Raw genomic sequence first — 19,294 nt, 5'->3', positions numbered from 1 at the left:
CTGAACAAGTGAGAGTACGTTCTTAATAAATATATATATATATATGTATTTTAAAAATCAAGCTCATTCTGACAAAATGTTTTGGTCTGTGAAGCCCAAGAAATAGATTAGCCCTAAGATCTCCTTATGACTCTCAATTTATTGATTTCCATAGTTCCATAATCAGAATCAGCAATAATTATTACTCAACACATTATAAGTCCCATCCCCTTCTTTATTCCTGGTAAGGTAGCATAGTGGTTGGCACGGTTGCACATTGGTTGGCACGGTAACACAATGGGTGGCACGGTAGCACAGTGGTTAGCACTGTTGCTCCACAGCACCAGGGACTCGTGTTTGATTTCCGACTGTCTGAGAAGCTTGCACTTTCGCCCCGTGGCTACGTGGGTTTCCTCCGGGTGCTCCGGTTTCCTCCCACAAGTCCCGAAAGACGTGCTTGTTAGGTGAATTAGACATTCTGAATTCTCCCTCTGTGTACCCAAACAGGCGCCGGAGTGTGGTGACTAGGGGATTTTCACAGTAATTTCATTGCAGTGTTAATGTGAGCATACTTGTGACACTAATAAATAATATTATTATTATTATTATTATTATTATGTTGAGAGTTCAACCATCAGCAGCGGCTGTTTCCTCATCATCCACTCAATACAGGAAAGCCATGTTTATTGAATCTCATAGCAGGTACACTGCAATCACTCAACAGATTTACCCATTTGAAGTGGTCCTTGCAGTTTTATGTGTAATAGCTACATACTGCCTCTCCCTCTGCTTTGTGGTGTCATTGTTTCATTACCATTTACAGTGTATTCCCTCAATCTGCGATGGCACTGCCTCTCTTTTAGTGTAATTATCCGTCTTGTACCCTTTGATGTAAGCCACAAGCAGCGAACCATTCGTTATGAAATATCAGGCATCATAATACATTTGTTACTTTGTCACTCTTTGTTGTGGTCTGTGCTTGGGTAAATATCGTCCAACAGGTTTCAGATGTAAATTTAAGTAGAATCTGTCAGTCTCATCACAGTAAAGGAATTGAAGCTTTGTTATCAGATTTAAAAAATATTTGTGTTTCCTTAAGATCTCTGATGCTGAACTGGAAGAAGTAGTCAAAATTGGTCAGGCTAGTGAGATAGCCTGCCAGACAGTCGAAGAATCTGGAATGCCAAACTCTGCATCCAATGCTCTCATTTCTGAATATAGCATTGCCAACACTGGTTTGAGTTTGAGAACCGCACGCACTCCCGCAGCCCAAGATCGGATTCTCCAGGTAAACGAGCCATTTTAAGCTTCTCTAGTGCACATTTTGCATCTGAACCAATCATACATTGTCATTATGTGGCGCTCTCTTGCAAATATTTCTCCCACTCTACAGAGATCATTGTGATGTTCTTGAATTCTTAGGGGTAGAAAATGCTATCTGTAAATTTGTCTATTCTTTGTGGGCAAGACATGTTATCTTGGTAACGTGTGGAGTTCTTTATTCCCTCATATCAACTGTTACAATTTGACAGCTTTGTGAATGTTAATTTTGTTTTCTTCTCTGAAGCTCGACAGTTATAGCCTAAAGTTTGGATCATGTATTTTTTTAATACAAGCAAGTAATTGTTGTGGTGCTTTTAAGTTGTTTAGTGCTGGAGACTAGAAAACCTTCAATTACATTTAAGACTTGTTTCCACCAAATGTAATTCTGCTTTATTTTGCTGTTTACTCCTTGCTAAACAGTTCCACATCTGCCAATACTTGGTGTTTTGCTTAAATACCCATTGTTCACGTGAACCTTGACTGTTGACTACTGGGCTACACAAGCTGAGTCAGGTTCATTCTATATCTAATGTTCACACATAAGCACTTCCATCAGAAACCATCCGATAGAATCATTGGCAAAGGTAGCTTAGATTTGCTTCCTTTAAACCAGCAGCAGTGAGGTCAGTAGTGGCATCTCTAACGCTATACTGGTTGAAATCAGCTAACTCGGCCCATTTTGGGAATTGTCTTGGGTTTGACCTTTGCCAGCTGCTCTCTGAGCTAAACCAGGCAAAGTAAAACATGGAATTATGCATTTTGATTGCTGTTTAGGCTTATTGAATACTATAAGGTAGCGAAGAACAGGTAAGATCTCAGCTTTGCTCTCGTTCTTTGGTGAACCATTGAAGGGAGTTATCAAGCTCTTCGAATGGTATGAATTTGAGGCAATTCGACAAGGATCTGCTCTGGTTCAGAGTAGGATTGACAGAATGCTAGAAATAGGCTTGTCGGTAATGGGTGATACCGGGTGTAAGGCAATAAGCAAAAAAGTAAAGATCTGTCAATTGGCCTTTTCTGTTTTGTTCTTCATCGTGTAGGAAGCTCAAAATTTGATGGCATTGACAAATGTTGATACGCCTCTGAAAGGTGGATTGAACACCCCTCTCCATGAAAGTGATTTCTCTGGAGTAACCCCACAGAGACAGGTGGTTCAGACACCAAATACTGTGCTTGCTACACCTTTCAGGTAAACATTGCTCTTTACTGCAGAAATTTGATACTACTTCAATCAGTTTTGGTTTGAAAAGTAGATAGTTTTGAGTAAAACTATATTTTTTACAAGGAACAATTGAAATGATTGATATGAGTTATTGCTTAATTTAACTTTTGTAATATTTCCTCTCTTTATTAAACTATTTTTACATATTGCTTAGTGACATTCGTAGCTTTTAGATGATGTATAACACCTAGACTATAGAGCATCTCAAGTTCACTCTTGAAAAAAGAAACTACGATCCACCCTCTCACTGTTATTTATGTTGAAAACTCAGTACAGAAGTTAAGTAGAAGTTAGATCATCAGTGAGGTCTGGATGACATTGTTTCCAGTCAAGCCAACTGAGCCAAATGTATCCTTTCTTGCCAGGATGGTGGGGACAGAGAACATCCAGTAAGAAAGAAAAAAAGCATTTAAAATGGAAAGGAGATTCTAGCCTACAACAGCCTAACTGCGTTTTTAAGTTGCACCTGCATTTCGTTCATCACCTTTTCAGCATTTATACGACTATTTGGAGGCAAGAAGTTCTTACATTTAATAAGAAAAAAATATTTTATTTTACAATGTTTAGGACTCCAACACAAGACAGTGATGGTTTAACTCCACGAAGTGGACTGACACCTAAACCTGGTGTTGCAGTGACCCCAGGAAGGACTCCTTTACGAGACAAATTGAATATCAATCCAGGAGAGGAAATGGTGGATTATAATGATCCTTCATACACTAAACAATTGGTAAGACACCAGAGTTATTTCTGGAATTAATCTTTAGTCAGTAAAGAAGTATATATTTATATTAGTGCGCAATCTACACAATGTTAAATGTACACAACGAGTAATCTGATTTAAGTATTTGCCTTAACACTAAAATCCCTTGATGTCCTCATGCATTATGCAATATCGATAGCAAAATTCTAATTTAGTCCTTCCAATTTGTTTTTAATTGAATATGAGCTATAGTTTGAATTTATTTTAATTTGAGCACAAATACCTTTACTTTAAAAGCTGTAATTACAGACTAAATGGTAATATTTTGCCCTGCATTAAAGCAGAAGAGAAGTTAAAAAGGATAATTAATTCCAATCAGTGAAACTTCTGCCACCAGCATTGCTAAATTGTTTTAGTCCCGAGGTGACTAACTTATCCAGAACAAAAGAGAAAGCGTGACTTGAACGTTGTACGTTTATGTACGTTGCATTTAACCTATTGGCTTAAAGTTACAATATTATATAAGGGTACATGAGCAGTCATATAAATCTTTTTAGGGGATATCATTTGGTACTGAATTGTTTTAATCATTATTTAGCATGTTGATTTGGCAAGTTCTTTTGAACTAATAACCCAGTGTGGTTCATTGTTGTCACTGGTGGATATAATGCAACCAATGTGTAGAAACGGTATTATCGGTCATCAACGAGCTGCATAACCACCTCCTTTGCTGTATATTCTGTGTAATAGCTAAAATTGCAATAAATTTCAAGTGGCAAATATTTTTCTATTGCAACCGTTGATATCTGCAGAATGTTGGAACACTGAAAATCACGATAGATGTCTCAGTGATTGCATTAAAGGAGGTTTGGCCTGATTAGGTTGTGGAAAGGAGAGTAGCAGCTGATTGAGTGGCTTCAATTTTAGTGGCAAAGAAATAACTTCTTACTGATGATGATGGAAGAGGCAGGAGAGGAATTTAAGAAGACAATTTGCCAAAGAAAAAAGAAGCCAAGGCTATCTCTGCATTTCTAGAATAGAGCAGACCTGCCAAAAGAAAGCAGGATCTGATTGAGCTTTATTTAGATCAGCCATACATGGTGTGAATAGCAAAACTAATTGTCTGCCACACGCTTTCATGTGTGCGTCCCTTGGACTTGGAGAGTGATGGTAATGGCTGCACTGGAAGAATGACCAGGGTGTGACAGTTATGGTTTTAATGGGGTCTAAGACATCAAAGGCATAGGCTGTGGTCATAGATTGTTTTACCCGTGATTGGCACACTGAATACTCAGTTTACGCAAGATGGCAAATTCAAGGAATATGGATTAGGGATTTTAAATGGAAAGAGATTGAGGATAGGAGGGCAATGATCTCAGCAGAGGGAGTGTGATGAATTGAGATGGAGGTTGAAATGAAATGAAAATCGCTTATTGTCACGAGTATGCTTCAATGAAGTTACTGTGAAAAGCCCCTAGTCGCCACATTCCGGCGCCTGTCCGGGGAGGCTGGTACGGGAATCGAACCGTGCTGCTGGCCTGCTTGGTCTGCTTTAAAAGCCAGCGATTTAGTCCAATGAGCTAAACCAGCCCCTCACCAAGAATGAGAAGTTGCTTGGAGTAGAAGCGGAGGTAGGAAAGCAGTGAAGATAGCTTGGTGAGAAACTCTTCGGTGTACATAGAACATAGTGTAGAAGGAGGCCATTCGGCCCATTGAGTCTGCACCGACCCACTTAAGCCCTCACTTCCACCCTATCCCCGTAACGCAATAACCCCTCCTAATCTTTTCGGTCACTAAGGGAAATTTATCAAGGCCAATCCACCTAACCTGCATGTCTTTGGACTGTGGGAGGAAACCGGAGCACCCGGAGGAAACCCACGCAGACACGGGGAGAACGTGCAGACTCCGCACAGACAGTGACCCAGTGGGGAGTTGAACCTGGGACCCTGGCCCTGTGAAGCCACATTGCTATCCGCTTGTACACTCCCCAAACGTACTTGGGGAGAGAACAAAGTTTATAAGTGAGGCTGGAAGAGTGGAACAAAGCTGAGAAGCTCAAAGGACAAATAAAAGCCACAGAAGTAAGAGACGGACCAAATGTGAATTGGTAATAAGAGCCACTGTGTCACTGGACAGCGTCGGAAGGTATAGGTAGATAAGGAGGCTTCATTTAGTGGAAAGGTATTATCGCCCGTAGTCAGATTTCCATCAAAGCCATGATGTAAATAATTGTTTTTGCAAGTCTTCATGATATTAAAGTTACAGTATTGAACTTCAGCATCAATATTTTATCAAGCCTGCATCTGTTCGTGTTGTCACTGATTTTTCTAACCTTACCCCAATACTCGTACTTAATTTTACTTTTAGGAAAGGGAGCACCGAGAGCAACTGCGAATGGGACTGTTGAACCTTCCGACACCAAAGAATGACTTTGAAATTGTGCTCCCAGAGAATGCAGAGCGAGAGCTTGAGGAACAGGAAACAGAAGATAATTTCATAGAAGATGCTGCTGATGTAGAATCACGTAGACAAGTAAGCTTCTTCAACAGCTCTACCACAATAGACTTTTCAGAATTCTTCCCTGTGAACGTATAATGCATCATACTTGAATTTACTGAATTATGTGAATTTTAGAAACGGATCTGTTCTTTATTAATGATGACTCAGTGGAACAGTGCATTTTTTTTCAGCATGCATTTGGCTTTTAGAGCCAAACGTATGTTTGCAAGATTCAGCTTTTTCATTATTTCCTTTTCAGGCGATGAAGGATGCTGAACGTGAGAGGGAGTTAAAAAAGAGACACCAATCAGTACAGCGAAATCTTCCAAGACCTACAGAGGTGAGCATAAAACTTGCAATTTACTACTAAATATACAGAGAGAATAAACATGGAATTGAAAACCAGTAAATCATATCCAACAGAAAGTGGAAAAGAGGGATTTCTATCAATGGAAGAATTGCACCGTGAAAGGTGACGATAGCAGCATAATGTAAGGTCCATAAATAACATTTTCAGAATTTTTAAGATTAGGTATGCAGATAACCATGGAAATGTTCTTTCAAACTATAAAATTGTGTGTAAGCTGCATTTTCTGTTTAATTTTAGGTAAATGAAACCATCTTGCGACCTCTGAATGTTGAACCACCTCTGACTGAGATGCAGAAAGCTGAAGAGATGGTGAAGAAAGAAATGATTATTATGCTACACTATGATACACTTCATCATCCATATGTGGACCAGTTTGGTAAAAGAGGGAAAGGAGCAGGATCAGGCTCCAGTAATGCTGAACATATTTCTTTCCTGGATCACAATCGGTATGAAAAAATCAGTAAAGAAGACATGAAAAAGGTTTGTTGATATCTAATGTTTTAAATAGAACATGTAATGGTCTCGGATGATGGAATATTTAATTGAATAAATAAAATCTGAAGAGATATGGAACCAAAAAATTACATTTTTAAAAATTTGCCTCTAGGAAAGAGAAATAATCCCAGGGTGTGGGTGTGCTTTGTTCTGAGAGCTTCTGATGGAGAGCTTGCATTATTTTCCACCGTGGGAAAAAATGATTAAATATGTGATTCAGGACTTGGATATAAATAGACAACTTCTTTATTGTGGACAGAATAATGGAGACGGGCTTAAAATTAATACTGCTCAGGTGCACTTAACTTTAGAAGAAACTTTTTATACTGAATAGTGGATTTGCTAGAAAATACTTCTGGGGCCAGTCAGCAAACCTATTTAGAATGGAATTAGATGATTGGTTGGTGGTGAGACTGCAGGTTATAGGGTTTAAAGATGAAGGGAAGGCAGTATTGGAGGTTTTGTAGGTGTTAGTGAAGTGCACCAGGTCAGGATTGAACAGGAGAGATATGAAAAAGGATAATTAAACTCTATCCTTGCTTGATCACCCTTGAGGATTAGGAAGTAATTATGCAGAACATTCCCTCGGGTGATTAAATGGGTAGGGCAGAATCCATTGTTGGGTAAATTTCACATGGTGTGTGGAAGAATTCGATTTGATGAAACAAGTGTCTCTTTCAGTTTGATGTTGCCTATTTCGCAAGAAGCTGCAGAGTTGAGTTGCTATTTCCTCTGTGACTCTTGGCCATCAGAATATAAGCAACTTGTAATGGTAGTAGAATGCAAAGAGGTTTAACTCTCATTAACACAAAATGTGTGCTGATAAGCTGATCACTTGAAAATCTGTTTTAAGTACTGTCATTTTTTTTATATAAGTAAAAATATGCTTTCCCGCTCAAGTCATTACTTCAAAAGGAGATGCAGCGAAATACTGAATATCTTGTAGCAAAAAGAACGGTTAATGAAAGCAAATATCAGCCATGATCGTATGGCGGAGCAGAGTTGATGGGCTGAATGCCCCAATTCTGCTCCAATATCTTATGGTCTCTGGGGCAGCAGGGTAGCATGGTGGTTAGCATAAATGCTTCACAGCTCCAGGGTCCCAGGTTCGATTCCCGGCTGGGTCACTGTCTGTGTGGAGTCTGCACGTCCTCCCCCTGTGTGCGTGGGTTTCCTCCGGGTGCTCCGGTTTCCTCCCACAGTCCAAAGATGTGCGGTTAGGTGGATTGGCCATGCTAAATTGCCCGTAGTGTCCTAAAAAAAGTAAGGTTAATGGGGGGGGTTGTTGGGTTACGGGTATAGGGTGGATACGTGGGTTTGAGTAGGGTGATCATGGCTCGGCACAACATTGAGGGCCGAAGGGCCTGTTCTGTGCTGTACTGTTCTATGTTCTAATATTATCCACCTCAAACACCATAATGGAGCATGAACCTTCTGAATGATAGGTAGTCTTTGTTCCATGAATAAGGGAATGTTGCAACATCCCTTACAAATGGTATATGTTCTTAAATTCTCTTCTGCATTCCTTTCCCTGTATTTGCTCTCTAATCTGATATTGGAATGAAGCTCCAAAAATGTCTTGTATCTTAAAAATACTGTTTCCTTATTATTACTTTTCTTTGTCTTTATTCGTTCATGGGATATGGATATCACTGGCTGGGCTAGCATTTATTGTCCAACCCTGGGGGCATTTTAAAAGTCAACTACATTCCTGTGGGTCTGGAGTCACATGTAGGCCAGACCAGGTAAGGATGGCAGATTTCCTTCCCTAAAGGACATTAGTGAACCAGATGGGTTTTTTACAACAACCGACATGGTCGTCATTAGACTTTTAATTCCAGATTTTGTATTGAATTCAGATTTTAACATCTGGCTTGCTGGGATTCAACCTGGGTCCCTTGAGCATTACCCTGGTTTCTGGGTATTAGTCCAATGACAAGACCACTATTCCATTGCCTGCCCGTACCTGTATATGCAACAATTTAGAATTTTGAAATTAGTACATAGATGCATAATTTACTCTTTAAAATTGTATAAAATGAATCAAACAATATGAAAGAAAAAACATAACAGTTGAAAATAGACTCCCAAGATTTCAAATGACAAGTGCTGGTATTAATTAGATATCGAATTTTGTCTTCATTTGCAATTGTGTTCCATAATTGAGAAGTGCTAGATTGAACAATGTGATATTGAATAAGGCTTTTATATTATAAGTTCTGGAAACACAAAGGTTATCGCTAAACTATGAATGAAAAGCTATGATGAAAAGTTACCTCTTATCTGTCCAGTTGCCCGAATTACTAACACTTCAATAAAATTGTTGGTGTTTCCTGATTATAGAAATGCAACCGAGATCAATTCTTTGTGGAAGGGCAGCACAGCTTGTTTCTTCTCGGGTAGTATGGGGATCATAAGAGATTTTTGAGGGATAATTCATGCATCTATACACAAAATTACAGCAAATGGCTGACTAATTTTACTTATTTCCTAAAAATTTACCTGCCTGCATGTTCAATTGTATAGTATTGGACCCTAGGCATTGTCTCGGTTTCTGTCTTGACTTTCTGCTGGACCTAGTTTCCAGCACTAGTATTTTCTTTTAATGCAAATGGAGCATAGTTCGCTGAAACGCGATTTGCGATGTCCTGAGGATGTGAAAGGTTGCTATGTAAATGTAATTTGGGTTGAGGCGGTGGCGTAGTGGCATTGTCGCTAGGGATCCCATCACGGCAGATGGTGGAATTTAAACTCAATAAAAAATCTGGAATTATAAGTCTAATGATGACCATTGTCAATTCTCATAAAAACCAAACTGGTTCACTGGTGTCCTTTAGGGAAGGAAACCTACTGTCCTTACCTGGTCTGTAACTCCAGACCCAGAACAATGTGGTTGACTTTGAAATGGCCTAGCAAGCCACTCAGTTGTATTCAACCACTGAAAAGAAACCGGACAGACCACTTGGCATCGACCTAAGCACCAGAACCAACAGTGGAAAACCCAGTACTGTCAACTCTGCAAAATCCTCCGTACCAAAATCTGGGGGTTTATGCCAAAATTGGGAACGCTGTCTCATGGGCTTGTCAAGCAACACCTGATGTAGTCATACTCACAAAATCATACCTTCCAGGTAATGTCCACGATCAGCATTCCTGGGTATGTCATGTCTCACCGGCAAGATAAATCTAGTAGAGCTGGCGGCACAGTGGAATACAGTCAGGAGGGAGTTGCCTTGGAAATCCCATGAGTTCTCTGAAGTCTCGTGGCGCAAGGTCAAACGTGGGCAAGGAAACCTCCTGCTAATTACGACATATCATCCCTCAATAGCTGATAAATCAGTACTCATCCATGTTAAACACCACCTCGAGGAAGCACTGAGGGTCGAAAAGGCGCAGAATGTACTATGTGTGGGGTATATCAACACCCATCACCAAGAGTGACTGGTAGTACCACCAAATAACGAGCAGACTGGGTTCTAAAGGATATAGCTGCTACACTGGGACTGCATCAGGTGAGGGAACCAACAAGAGGGGTAATCATACTTTACCTCATCCTCACCTGTCTGCCACAGATGCATCTGTCTATGACGGTATGAGTAGGAGTGACCACTGCACAGCCCTTGTGGAAACCAAGTCCCATTTTCACATTGCGTTGTGTGGCACCAGCACTGCTAAATTGATTAGACTTGGAACAGATCTAGTAACTTAAGACTGGGCATTCATGAAGTGCTGTGGGCCAGCAACAGAATTGTACTTGACTACAATCCGTAAGCTCATGGCCTGGCATTTCCCCCAATCTAGCATTACCACCATGCCGGGGATCAACCCTGGTTCAAAGACTGCAGTAAAGCATGCCGAGAGAAACAAGACATATACATAAAGGTGGGTATCAACCTGGTGAAGCTACAACACAGGACTACATGTTTAAGCAGCAAGTAAAAGACAGAGCTACGTTATTCCACAACCAAAGGATCAGATCTAGCTCTGCCACCATAGAATCCCTGCAATGCAGAAGGAGGCCATCGAGTCTGCCAGATCCTTTGAAAAATCACCCTACCGAGGGCCAATCCCCTTCCCTATTCCTGCAATCCCATCCTAAGGGGCAATTTAGCATGGCCAAACCATCTAACCTACACAACTTTGGACTGTGTGAGGAAACCAGAGGAAACTCGAGCAGACACTGGGAGAATGTGCAAACTCCAACATCGCCCAAGGTCGGAATTGAACCCAGGTCCTTGGGAGCTGTGAGACCGCAGAGCTAACCACTGCCACTGTGTAACCCCACATCCAGCCGTGAATGGCGCTGGGCAATTAAAGGAGGCTGCCCAAAAAAAACATCCTCAATGATGGAGGAGCCCAGCACATTAGTACAAAAGATAAGGCTGAAGCATTTGCAACAATCTTCAGCCAGAAGTGCTGAGTGGATGATCCATCTTGGCCTCCTCTGGAGGTCCCCAACACCACAGGTGTCGTCTTCAGCCAATTTGATTCACTCCATGTGATATTAAGAACCGCTGAAGGCACTGGATACTGCAGAGTCAGTGGGCCCTGACAATATTCCGGCAGAATACCCAATTATTTTTTCAATTAAGGAGTAATTTAGTGTGCTCAATCCACCTAACCTGCACATCTTTGGGTTGTGGGGGTGAAACCCACACAGACATGGGGAGAATGTGCAACCTCCACACAGATGTTGACCCAGGGATTCAAACTCGGCTCCTCAGCGCCATAATCCCAGTGCTAACCACTGTGCCACTTGCTGCCCAGAGTCAATTATTGACTTACTCCAAATGAGGAGTCTGAATTTCTGCACCTGACCTGTGACTGCACATTAAAAACACGCCACATGTCCATGAGGCTGTCGGCATTCTAGAGTAGTGTCTGAGGAGTATCCAGTGCTGAGTAAAAACAAAAAGCATTTTGTCTGATGTGGCTGGTGGATGAATCCACGCACTAGGAGTGGGTCGAAAAGAAAGGAGCTTTTGGAGCAGGAGAGTCTTCATGGTGCGCCACAGGCTAAGAAGGCAGAGGGAAAAAAGGGCCTGTTCTGCCTGCCAAGTGGTCACCGGAGCAGTTGGTGGAATTTCTAAATGCTAAGTTCAGCCAACAGAGGAAAGAGGCCCTGGAGGAGCTGGCCTAAGATGGTGGAGTCGGTTAAAGCAGATATTGAGAGAATGGAGCAAAGGCTGGAGTCCCAGGGCTGGGCAATCCAGAAAGTGGTGGAGCATGAGGAGCAGTTGGCCTCGTTGTTGGCCAAGGTGGGGATGATGCTGGAGACCCAGAAGAGGCTGAAGGAGAAGGTGGAGGATCTGAAGAACTGTTCCAGAAGGCAAAATTTGAAGACTGGGGATGTCTTAAGGAATCAAAGGTGTGGAGACTGGCAACTATGTAGTCAAAATGTTGGAGCAGTTGATGGGAGAGGGGGCCTTTGACCAGCCCAGGAGAGTTTGATTGGCAGGGGTTTGCGGATGTAATGTTCAAGGTGTTGGGGTAAAGGTGGCCCCTAGTCTAGAGGTAGCAATATTTGGGGTGTCAGAAGATCCAGGAGTCCATGGGGCGAGAGAGGCCGATGTTTTCGTCTTTGCCGCCCTGATAGCCCAGAGACAGATCTTTCTTGGATGGAGGGGCTCAGAGCTGCTGAAAGCAGCTGTGTGGATGAGTGACCTGCCAGAATTCCTGAGGCTGAAGAAGGTTAAGTTTGTCCTGAGGGGGTCGGTTGATGGGTTCACTTGGAGTTGGAAGCCAGTCATTGACTTCTTTAAGGAAGATTGAGGAGTCAGCAAAGGGGAAGGGGGGGTATATGGGGCTTAAAATAGGGAAGGCAGGATGGGAGGAGGGGCATGATTGGAGAATGGTGGGGGAATGTGTGTTGATTATTTTTAATGTATCATTTCACTTCTACTTTGATTTGTTTTTTTATGAAAATGCCTGAATAAAATAGCTTTTTAAAAAGTGCTTTTTGTATTGTTTATGATACTGATTTCAAATCCATTTGGTAGGGAAAGTGCAGCATCAGATCACTTTAAATGTTGCATGATACTGTTTCAATACACCAATTGTGCCACAAGATGTCAGTAATGTATTTGTAGTCGTGTGTGAGAGTTTGGAAAAAGTAATGAAATTAATCTGTGGATCCATACATCTGTGGATTCAACAAGATACTCCCATAATATGTCTGCTTTTGTGACTAAATATTTACGGTTCTTTTCAAATCCACTTGCCATTTTCACCTCTGAAAGGGTTGGTTTAGTTCACTCTGCTAAATCGCTGGCTTTTAAAGCAGACCAAGCAGGCCAGCAGCACGGTTCGATTCATGTACCAGCCTCCCCGGACAGGCGCCGGAATGTGGCGACTAGGGGCTTTTCACAGTAACTTCATTGAAGCCTACTCGTGACAATAAGCGATTTTCATTTTTCATTTCATTTCATTGAAAGCAGTGGAGAAGATAACAGCAAGTGTATTTCTACATTGTTGGCTTTTGAAAATAACTCATTTAATATTTTGATGAATATAATGGCAAGGCACATTAGAAAAAACACAATTCAGGACCCTCCGGTTTGGAGCTATTTGAAGTAAAATCGACCATGCAATGATTTAGTTTCTAAAATAGCTGGTAAGATTTCTTTTTTACAAAAATATAATGTCTAATAAATGCCTTTAATTGTAAGAGATGACAACATATTTACTGTATACTCTTTTATTTCAGGCAGGTGATTTGTTGACGCTGGAGATGGAGGTTGTCAAACATGGTATGGGGCATGGAGACCTTCCTATCGATGCATATAACCAGGTGTGGGAAGAATGTTACAGTCAGGTTCTGTATCTGCCTGGACAGAACAGGTACACTCGAGCCAACCTGGCTAGCAAGAAAGACCGAATAGAATCACTGGAAAAAAAGCTAGAGGTTAGTTTTCACCAGAAATCTATTTTGTTGCTCAATAAGATGGAAGGACTGCTCCTCCCATAGTTCAAAGGGACTTGAGTTAACCCTGTGTAAAACCAGTTTATTCGAGGTTACAGGCTCAATACCATTAAACCTTTCAAATTGAGTACAATTAATTAATGGTTATCTTACTTGCAATTGCTTATGGGCAATTGACAAAATTGTTAAATGCACACCCTTCATTATGATGGGTCCAAATTCATATCCATTAGTTTTGCCACCAAGACTGACTGCAGAGCCCTGCTTGGAAGTATGTTGCAAAAACATTTGTTAGACTTGTGCAAGAGTAAAGAATTAACTTGTGGAATATGTGATAAAATTCATCCTCATGATTCGCCGTGTCCACGTATGCATGGGTTGCCTAAGACACTCACATAGACTGTGTCCTTATCTATGACTGATTCTACAAAATCTAGATTGGCTACATGGTTGTGTGAGTTATTACAGTCAAATCTGTGAGCTTTCAAAAGTATAGGATTTCCACAGACTAAAAGCAACCTGCATATTGATAGCAATGCCTTGTCTATGTGCTCATTTGCCATTGTAAACCTTTTCAAACGCCATTCAAGGAAGCTATAGACATTTGCACTGTGTCAGTATATCGTGGAAAGGGGGAGACCATGGCAAGTGATAATGTCACTGGAGTAGTAATCCAGAGGGCCCAGGCTTTGGGGCACATGGGTTCAAATCCCACCATGACAGCTGGTGGATTAAATTCAGTTAATAAATCTGGAATTGAAATCTAGTCTCAGTAATGGTGCCATGAAACCACTGTTAATTGTTGTCAAAACCCATCTGGTTCGATACTATCCTTGAGGGAAGGAAATCTGCTATTCTTGCCTGGTCTGATCTACATGTGGCTCTAGATACCCAGGAATGTTGTTGACCCATAACTGACCTCTGAAATGGTCTAGCAAGTCAATCAATTCAAGGGCAATTATTGACTGTGCCAGCAATGCCCACATCCTATGAAAGAACAAAGAAAAAACAAATTATTAATCCAGTTTAAGGTGGTCCACCGGGCACACATGACGGCAATCAGGATGAGCAAGCTCTTTGGGATTGAGGATAAATATGTGAGGTGTGCGGGAAGCCCTGCAGATCATGTCCATATGTTCTGGGCATACCTGGCTCTTAAGGGATTCTGGCAGGGATTTGCTAAGGCAATGTCCAAGATCTTAGGCACGCGGGTGGTGCCGAGTCCAGAGATAGCGATCTTTGGTGTGTCAGATGATCCGGGAGTTCAGGAAGCGAAAGAGGCCGATGTATTGGCCTTTGCCTCCCTGGTAGCCCACGGACGGATCCTTTTAATGCGGAGGGACTCGAAGGCCCCCCCCCCCCCCCCCCCCCCAGTGTAGAGACCTGGGTTACTGACATGGCGGAGTTCTCTCTGAGGTGGCAGCCGTTCCTCGACTTTCTAGGAGAGCAGTAAAGATCAGCAGCATCCTGGGGGGGGGGGGGGGGGGGGGGTCGTTACGTTGTATTGTTCCTTTCTTTGTACATACTTTTTTTTCTCTCTTTATTCTGTTAATTGTTGCGTACGGTTATGCAAAAATTATGTTTTTTGACAAAAATTTGAATAAAAATAATTAGAAAAAAGAGAAAAGAAATTAGATGAGCTGCCATTTACAGAATATGTACTCATTAAACTTATGAATGTAGCAGCTCACACAATTGAATTCAGCTTGAATGACACTTTGTGTGCCCAAATAGATGGTATTGGCATGACAACTCCTCTTGGTCCTGCTTGCGCTAACATTTTCGTTGGTTCCACATGAAACACATTTTTGATTGCTTTGCATATTTCCAATATGTAGATGATATGTTTTCTATTTTTGACTCTGTAGCTGCATGTAAGAATTTCTTTACACACCTCCAATGCATGCTCAAAATTCAGCGTTGAAATGAAGCGTTCTAACAAGTTGCCTGGCCTTGAAGTGCTAGTTGAGAAATCCACTAATGGGTTCTCTATTGCTGTCTCCCACAAGCCTACTTTATTGGTCAATATGCTTTGGAATTCCTACAACTCCATGTGCTATAAGATTGGCCTTGTAAATATGGCCCGAGCCATTTGATCACTGTGCAAGCTTGAGGCCAAAATAGAGTGCAGGAAAGCTATCTTGTGGGATAAAAGCTACCCCAATCAAATTATTATTTGCTGAGTATCTGACACGCTCACGAATAGGCCTAAGTGAACCTGAAGTGCCCTGTCTATCTCAAATTATTTGAAGGCTAAGTTATCTCAAATTTTTGAGCTACAGGTGAAACTAGCCATTTCGCCCTGCTACTATTTTTCATAACAGGGTGTTGTCATCAATCCAAAAAGAACTTCTGCCTACCACACAAATGAGTAATATGGTATATAAATTTCAGTGCCATTGTGATGCCAGAAACATAGCCCGTACATTCCAATAGCTGGCAGATCGGATCAAACGGCACATCTATTTGGCAGTTTGCGCTCGTACTGACTGTACTCACCAAGCTCATGCTTACAAAATTCAGAATATAATGTCTCACATTAGATGTGATTCTACATAACCTGGGCAAGAGTGAGCTGTTTGTCATACACCCGGGAGATCAGGTGGAGGGGATAGGTAGGCTCCCGCTAGAGAGGGCAGTGAGGAGTTTTAGGTACCTGGGGGTTCAGGTGGCTAGGAGCTGAGGGACTCTGCACAAGCTCAATTTTACTAGGTTGGTGGAGCAGGAATTTAAAAGGTGGGACATGTTGTCGTTGGCGGGTAGAGTACAGTCCGTTAAACTGACGGTGCTCCCGAGGTTTTTATTTTTGTTTCAGTGCCTCCCCATTTTCGTTCCGAGGGCCTTTTTTAGGAGGGTGAACAGCAGCATTCGGGATTTGTTTGGGCACGCGGGACTCCGAGGGTAAGGAGGGTATTTTTGGAGCGGGGCAGGGATAGAGGGGGGCTGGTGCTGCCCAACCTCTCTGGGTACTATTGGGCGGCTAACGTCTCGATGGTACGTAAGTGGGTAATGGATGGGGATGGGGCAGCATGAAAACGGATGGAGATGGCGTCCTGTGGAGGCACGAGCCTGAAGGCACTGGTAACGGCGCCGCTGCCGCTCCCTCCAACGAGGTACACTACGAGCCCGGTGGTGGCGGCTACCCTCAAAATTTGGGGGCAGTGGCGGCGACACGGGGGAAGTGGGGGGCTCGGTGGAGACCCCGCTGCGGGGGAACCACAGGTTTGTCCCAGGGAACATGGATGGCGGGTTCCTGGGGTGGCACAGGGCAGGCATTAGGAAGTTGGGAGACCTGTTTACTGACGGGAGGTTCGCGAGCCTTGTGAGCTGGAGGAGAAGTTTGAGCTCCCCCGGGGAATATGTTCAGGTACCTTCAGGTCAAGGCGTTTGCTAGGCGACAGGTGGAGGGGTTCCCTTTGCTGCCCCCGCGGGGGGGTAAGGGATAGGGTGCTTTCAGGGGTGTGGGTCGGGGATGGGAAGGTGTCTGACATCTACCAGGTAATGCAGGAGGTGGGGGAGGCGTCGGTAGAGGAGCTGAAGGCTAAGTGGGAGATGGAGCTGGGGGAGCAGATTGAGGAAGGGACATGGGCGGACGCCCTGGAGAGGGTGAACTCCTCCTCTTCATGTGTGAGGCTTACTCTCATCCAGTTCAAGGTGCTGCACCGGGCCCACATGTCCGGATCTAGGATGCGTAGGTTCTTTGGGGGTGAAGACAGGTGCGTCAGGTGTTCGGGGAGTCCAGCGAACCATGCCCATATGTTCTGGGCATGCCTGGCACTGGAGGAGTTCTGGAAGGGGGTGGCGAGGACGGTGTCGAGGGTGGTGGGATCCAGGGTCAACCCAGGCTGGGGACTCGCGATATTTGGGGTTGGGGTGGAGCCGGGAGTGCAGGAGGCGAAAGAGGCCGATGTTTTGGCCTTTGCGTCCCTAGTAGCCCGGCAGAGGATCTTGCTGCAGTGGAAAGATGCGAGACCTCCGAGCGTGGAGACCTGGATTAATGACATGGCGGGATTCATTCAGCTGGAGAGGGTCAAATTCGCCCTGAGGGGGTCGGTACAAGGGTTCTTTAGGAGGTGGCAGCCTTTCCTCGACTTTCTGGCTCAACGATAAGGTACTAGGTCAGCAGCAGCAGCAACCTTGGGGGGGTGGGGGAGGGGGGGGGGGTGGTTTTAGGGGGATAGTGTTTAAGTTCATTTGCTTATTGTTGATTTATTTTGTTGTTTATTGGGTTTGGGGGGATGGGGGGGTTTGTTATATGCGTTGTTACGGGTGCCGGGGGGTGTTTATTATTATTGTTATTATTGTTCTGTTATATATTTTTCAAAAAATTCCAATTTAAATTATTTTTAAAAAAAAGATGTGATTCTACTTTTTCACAGCACTTGCTGAACAATCCCGGGTCTGTGAAGCAGTAGACTGAGGCAATTTAAGATTATCCATCAGGCTTGCAATGTGGCGCATTTATGCTTGCTATTGGCTCCATATATTTATGCGCAGGGACCTGTCCTCTGCAGCAGAAAGAAACATGTTCAAGCGTTGTGCCATTTTTGAATTAAACATAGGCATGGGGACAATAGTTCCTTGGCGTATTCTCTGGGTATCGCCTCAACCAATCAGAGTCAACTTGCCAACCAATCAGCAGCTTTTTCTCATCCAATATCAATTGTTGCTCCCTTTGAAATGTGGCATTCTTGCATCTGTCTGATGAGTGCAAGATGAAACGCTTCAACAATATGCCTGTTTTTTCAGCTATATTCAAGTTGTGTCCTCTACCAAGTAACGATTCGAAAGTTGTATGGCGTAATTGCATAAATATCCATCAGAGGGAGTTAGTAACAAAATTAATATTGTTTAAGGGTTAGCTCCTGATTGAAATGTAGGTGATCAGCAAGGAGGACCATGTGCTGCTAGTAAAGGAATCAAACTAATAACATTGTCAATGGAGACGGTACTATTCAGTTATACTCCAAATTCATTTGACCTAAGCTTGCAGTCCCTTAAAGCTTTGGTCATTTTGAAAATTGTGGACGTCTTATGCTTTTTATTTTTACAAGATTTCCAGACAGCGAAATGAACATTTGCTTCCAAGAATGGAGTTGTTGCCATTATTTTCATATGTCGTCAGAGTTCTTTATTTCCAAAGAATGAATTACATGTTAAATATATTAGACCAGATTTTGTGATCAGGATGACTGGACGGTGCCAACCATTCACGCTACTTAGACTTACCCAGATTTTATGTGGGATATTGCACTGTAAACTGCAGTGATTAGAAGGGCATAGTCCCCTCCACAGGGATCTAGGACATGTGAACAGGACAAGCATCTGTGCATCTCCTTAACCAATCAGATGAAAAACCGTTAAAGAGCCATACACAATCTAAATCAGGAAGTGTAAGTTGAATAGTTAATTCAGTGCTAATTTGTGTACAGGAAACAAAAATGAGAGGGTAAGATGTGATACGAGAGAGATAAGAGATACGGAGGAATGGGAGTTCACACTTAAGGAAGTTAATTTTCAGTGCCTGAGAGGTTGTTTCACAGCAATTAAGACTTAATATGCCATTACAAATGTACACTTCAATGGCAAGCTGTAACTTTTTATGGTGCATTTAGTAGGTTTTTATCATATAAGTACACCAACTTAATGTGTTTCAATGCCAATTTTGTTGGTGAAATACTGTTGCAGTGAAACCTCTGGAGGAGCAGGGCCACTCAGTCAGTAACTTGCTGATTTCTGTTAACTGCATGTACAGTTGCCAGAAGTTGCTATCTGATTTGC

The 19,294-nt window shown here is 42.6% G+C and overlaps 1 protein-coding gene across 1 annotated transcript in view; it reads left to right on the top strand.

Annotated features, from left to right (window-relative positions):
- Positions 1-19,294, top strand: part of cdc5l (CDC5 cell division cycle 5-like (S. pombe)) — a 69,570-nt gene that overhangs the window by 41,345 nt on the left and 8,931 nt on the right. The window contains exons 8-14 of the mRNA XM_038799939.1: positions 1,079-1,267; positions 2,343-2,491; positions 3,092-3,254; positions 5,595-5,759; positions 5,986-6,066; positions 6,334-6,576; positions 13,298-13,495. Of these exons, the coding sequence (XP_038655867.1) occupies positions 1,079-1,267; positions 2,343-2,491; positions 3,092-3,254; positions 5,595-5,759; positions 5,986-6,066; positions 6,334-6,576; positions 13,298-13,495 (1,188 nt within the window). The remainder of the gene's footprint in view (positions 1-1,078; positions 1,268-2,342; positions 2,492-3,091; positions 3,255-5,594; positions 5,760-5,985; positions 6,067-6,333; positions 6,577-13,297; positions 13,496-19,294) is intronic.

This window comes from Scyliorhinus canicula, chromosome 6, assembly GCF_902713615.1.
Source record: "Scyliorhinus canicula chromosome 6, sScyCan1.1, whole genome shotgun sequence".
Classification (NCBI taxonomy): Eukaryota; Metazoa; Chordata; class Chondrichthyes; order Carcharhiniformes; family Scyliorhinidae; genus Scyliorhinus; species Scyliorhinus canicula.
This window is presented reverse-complemented; position numbering and strand designations above follow the sequence as displayed.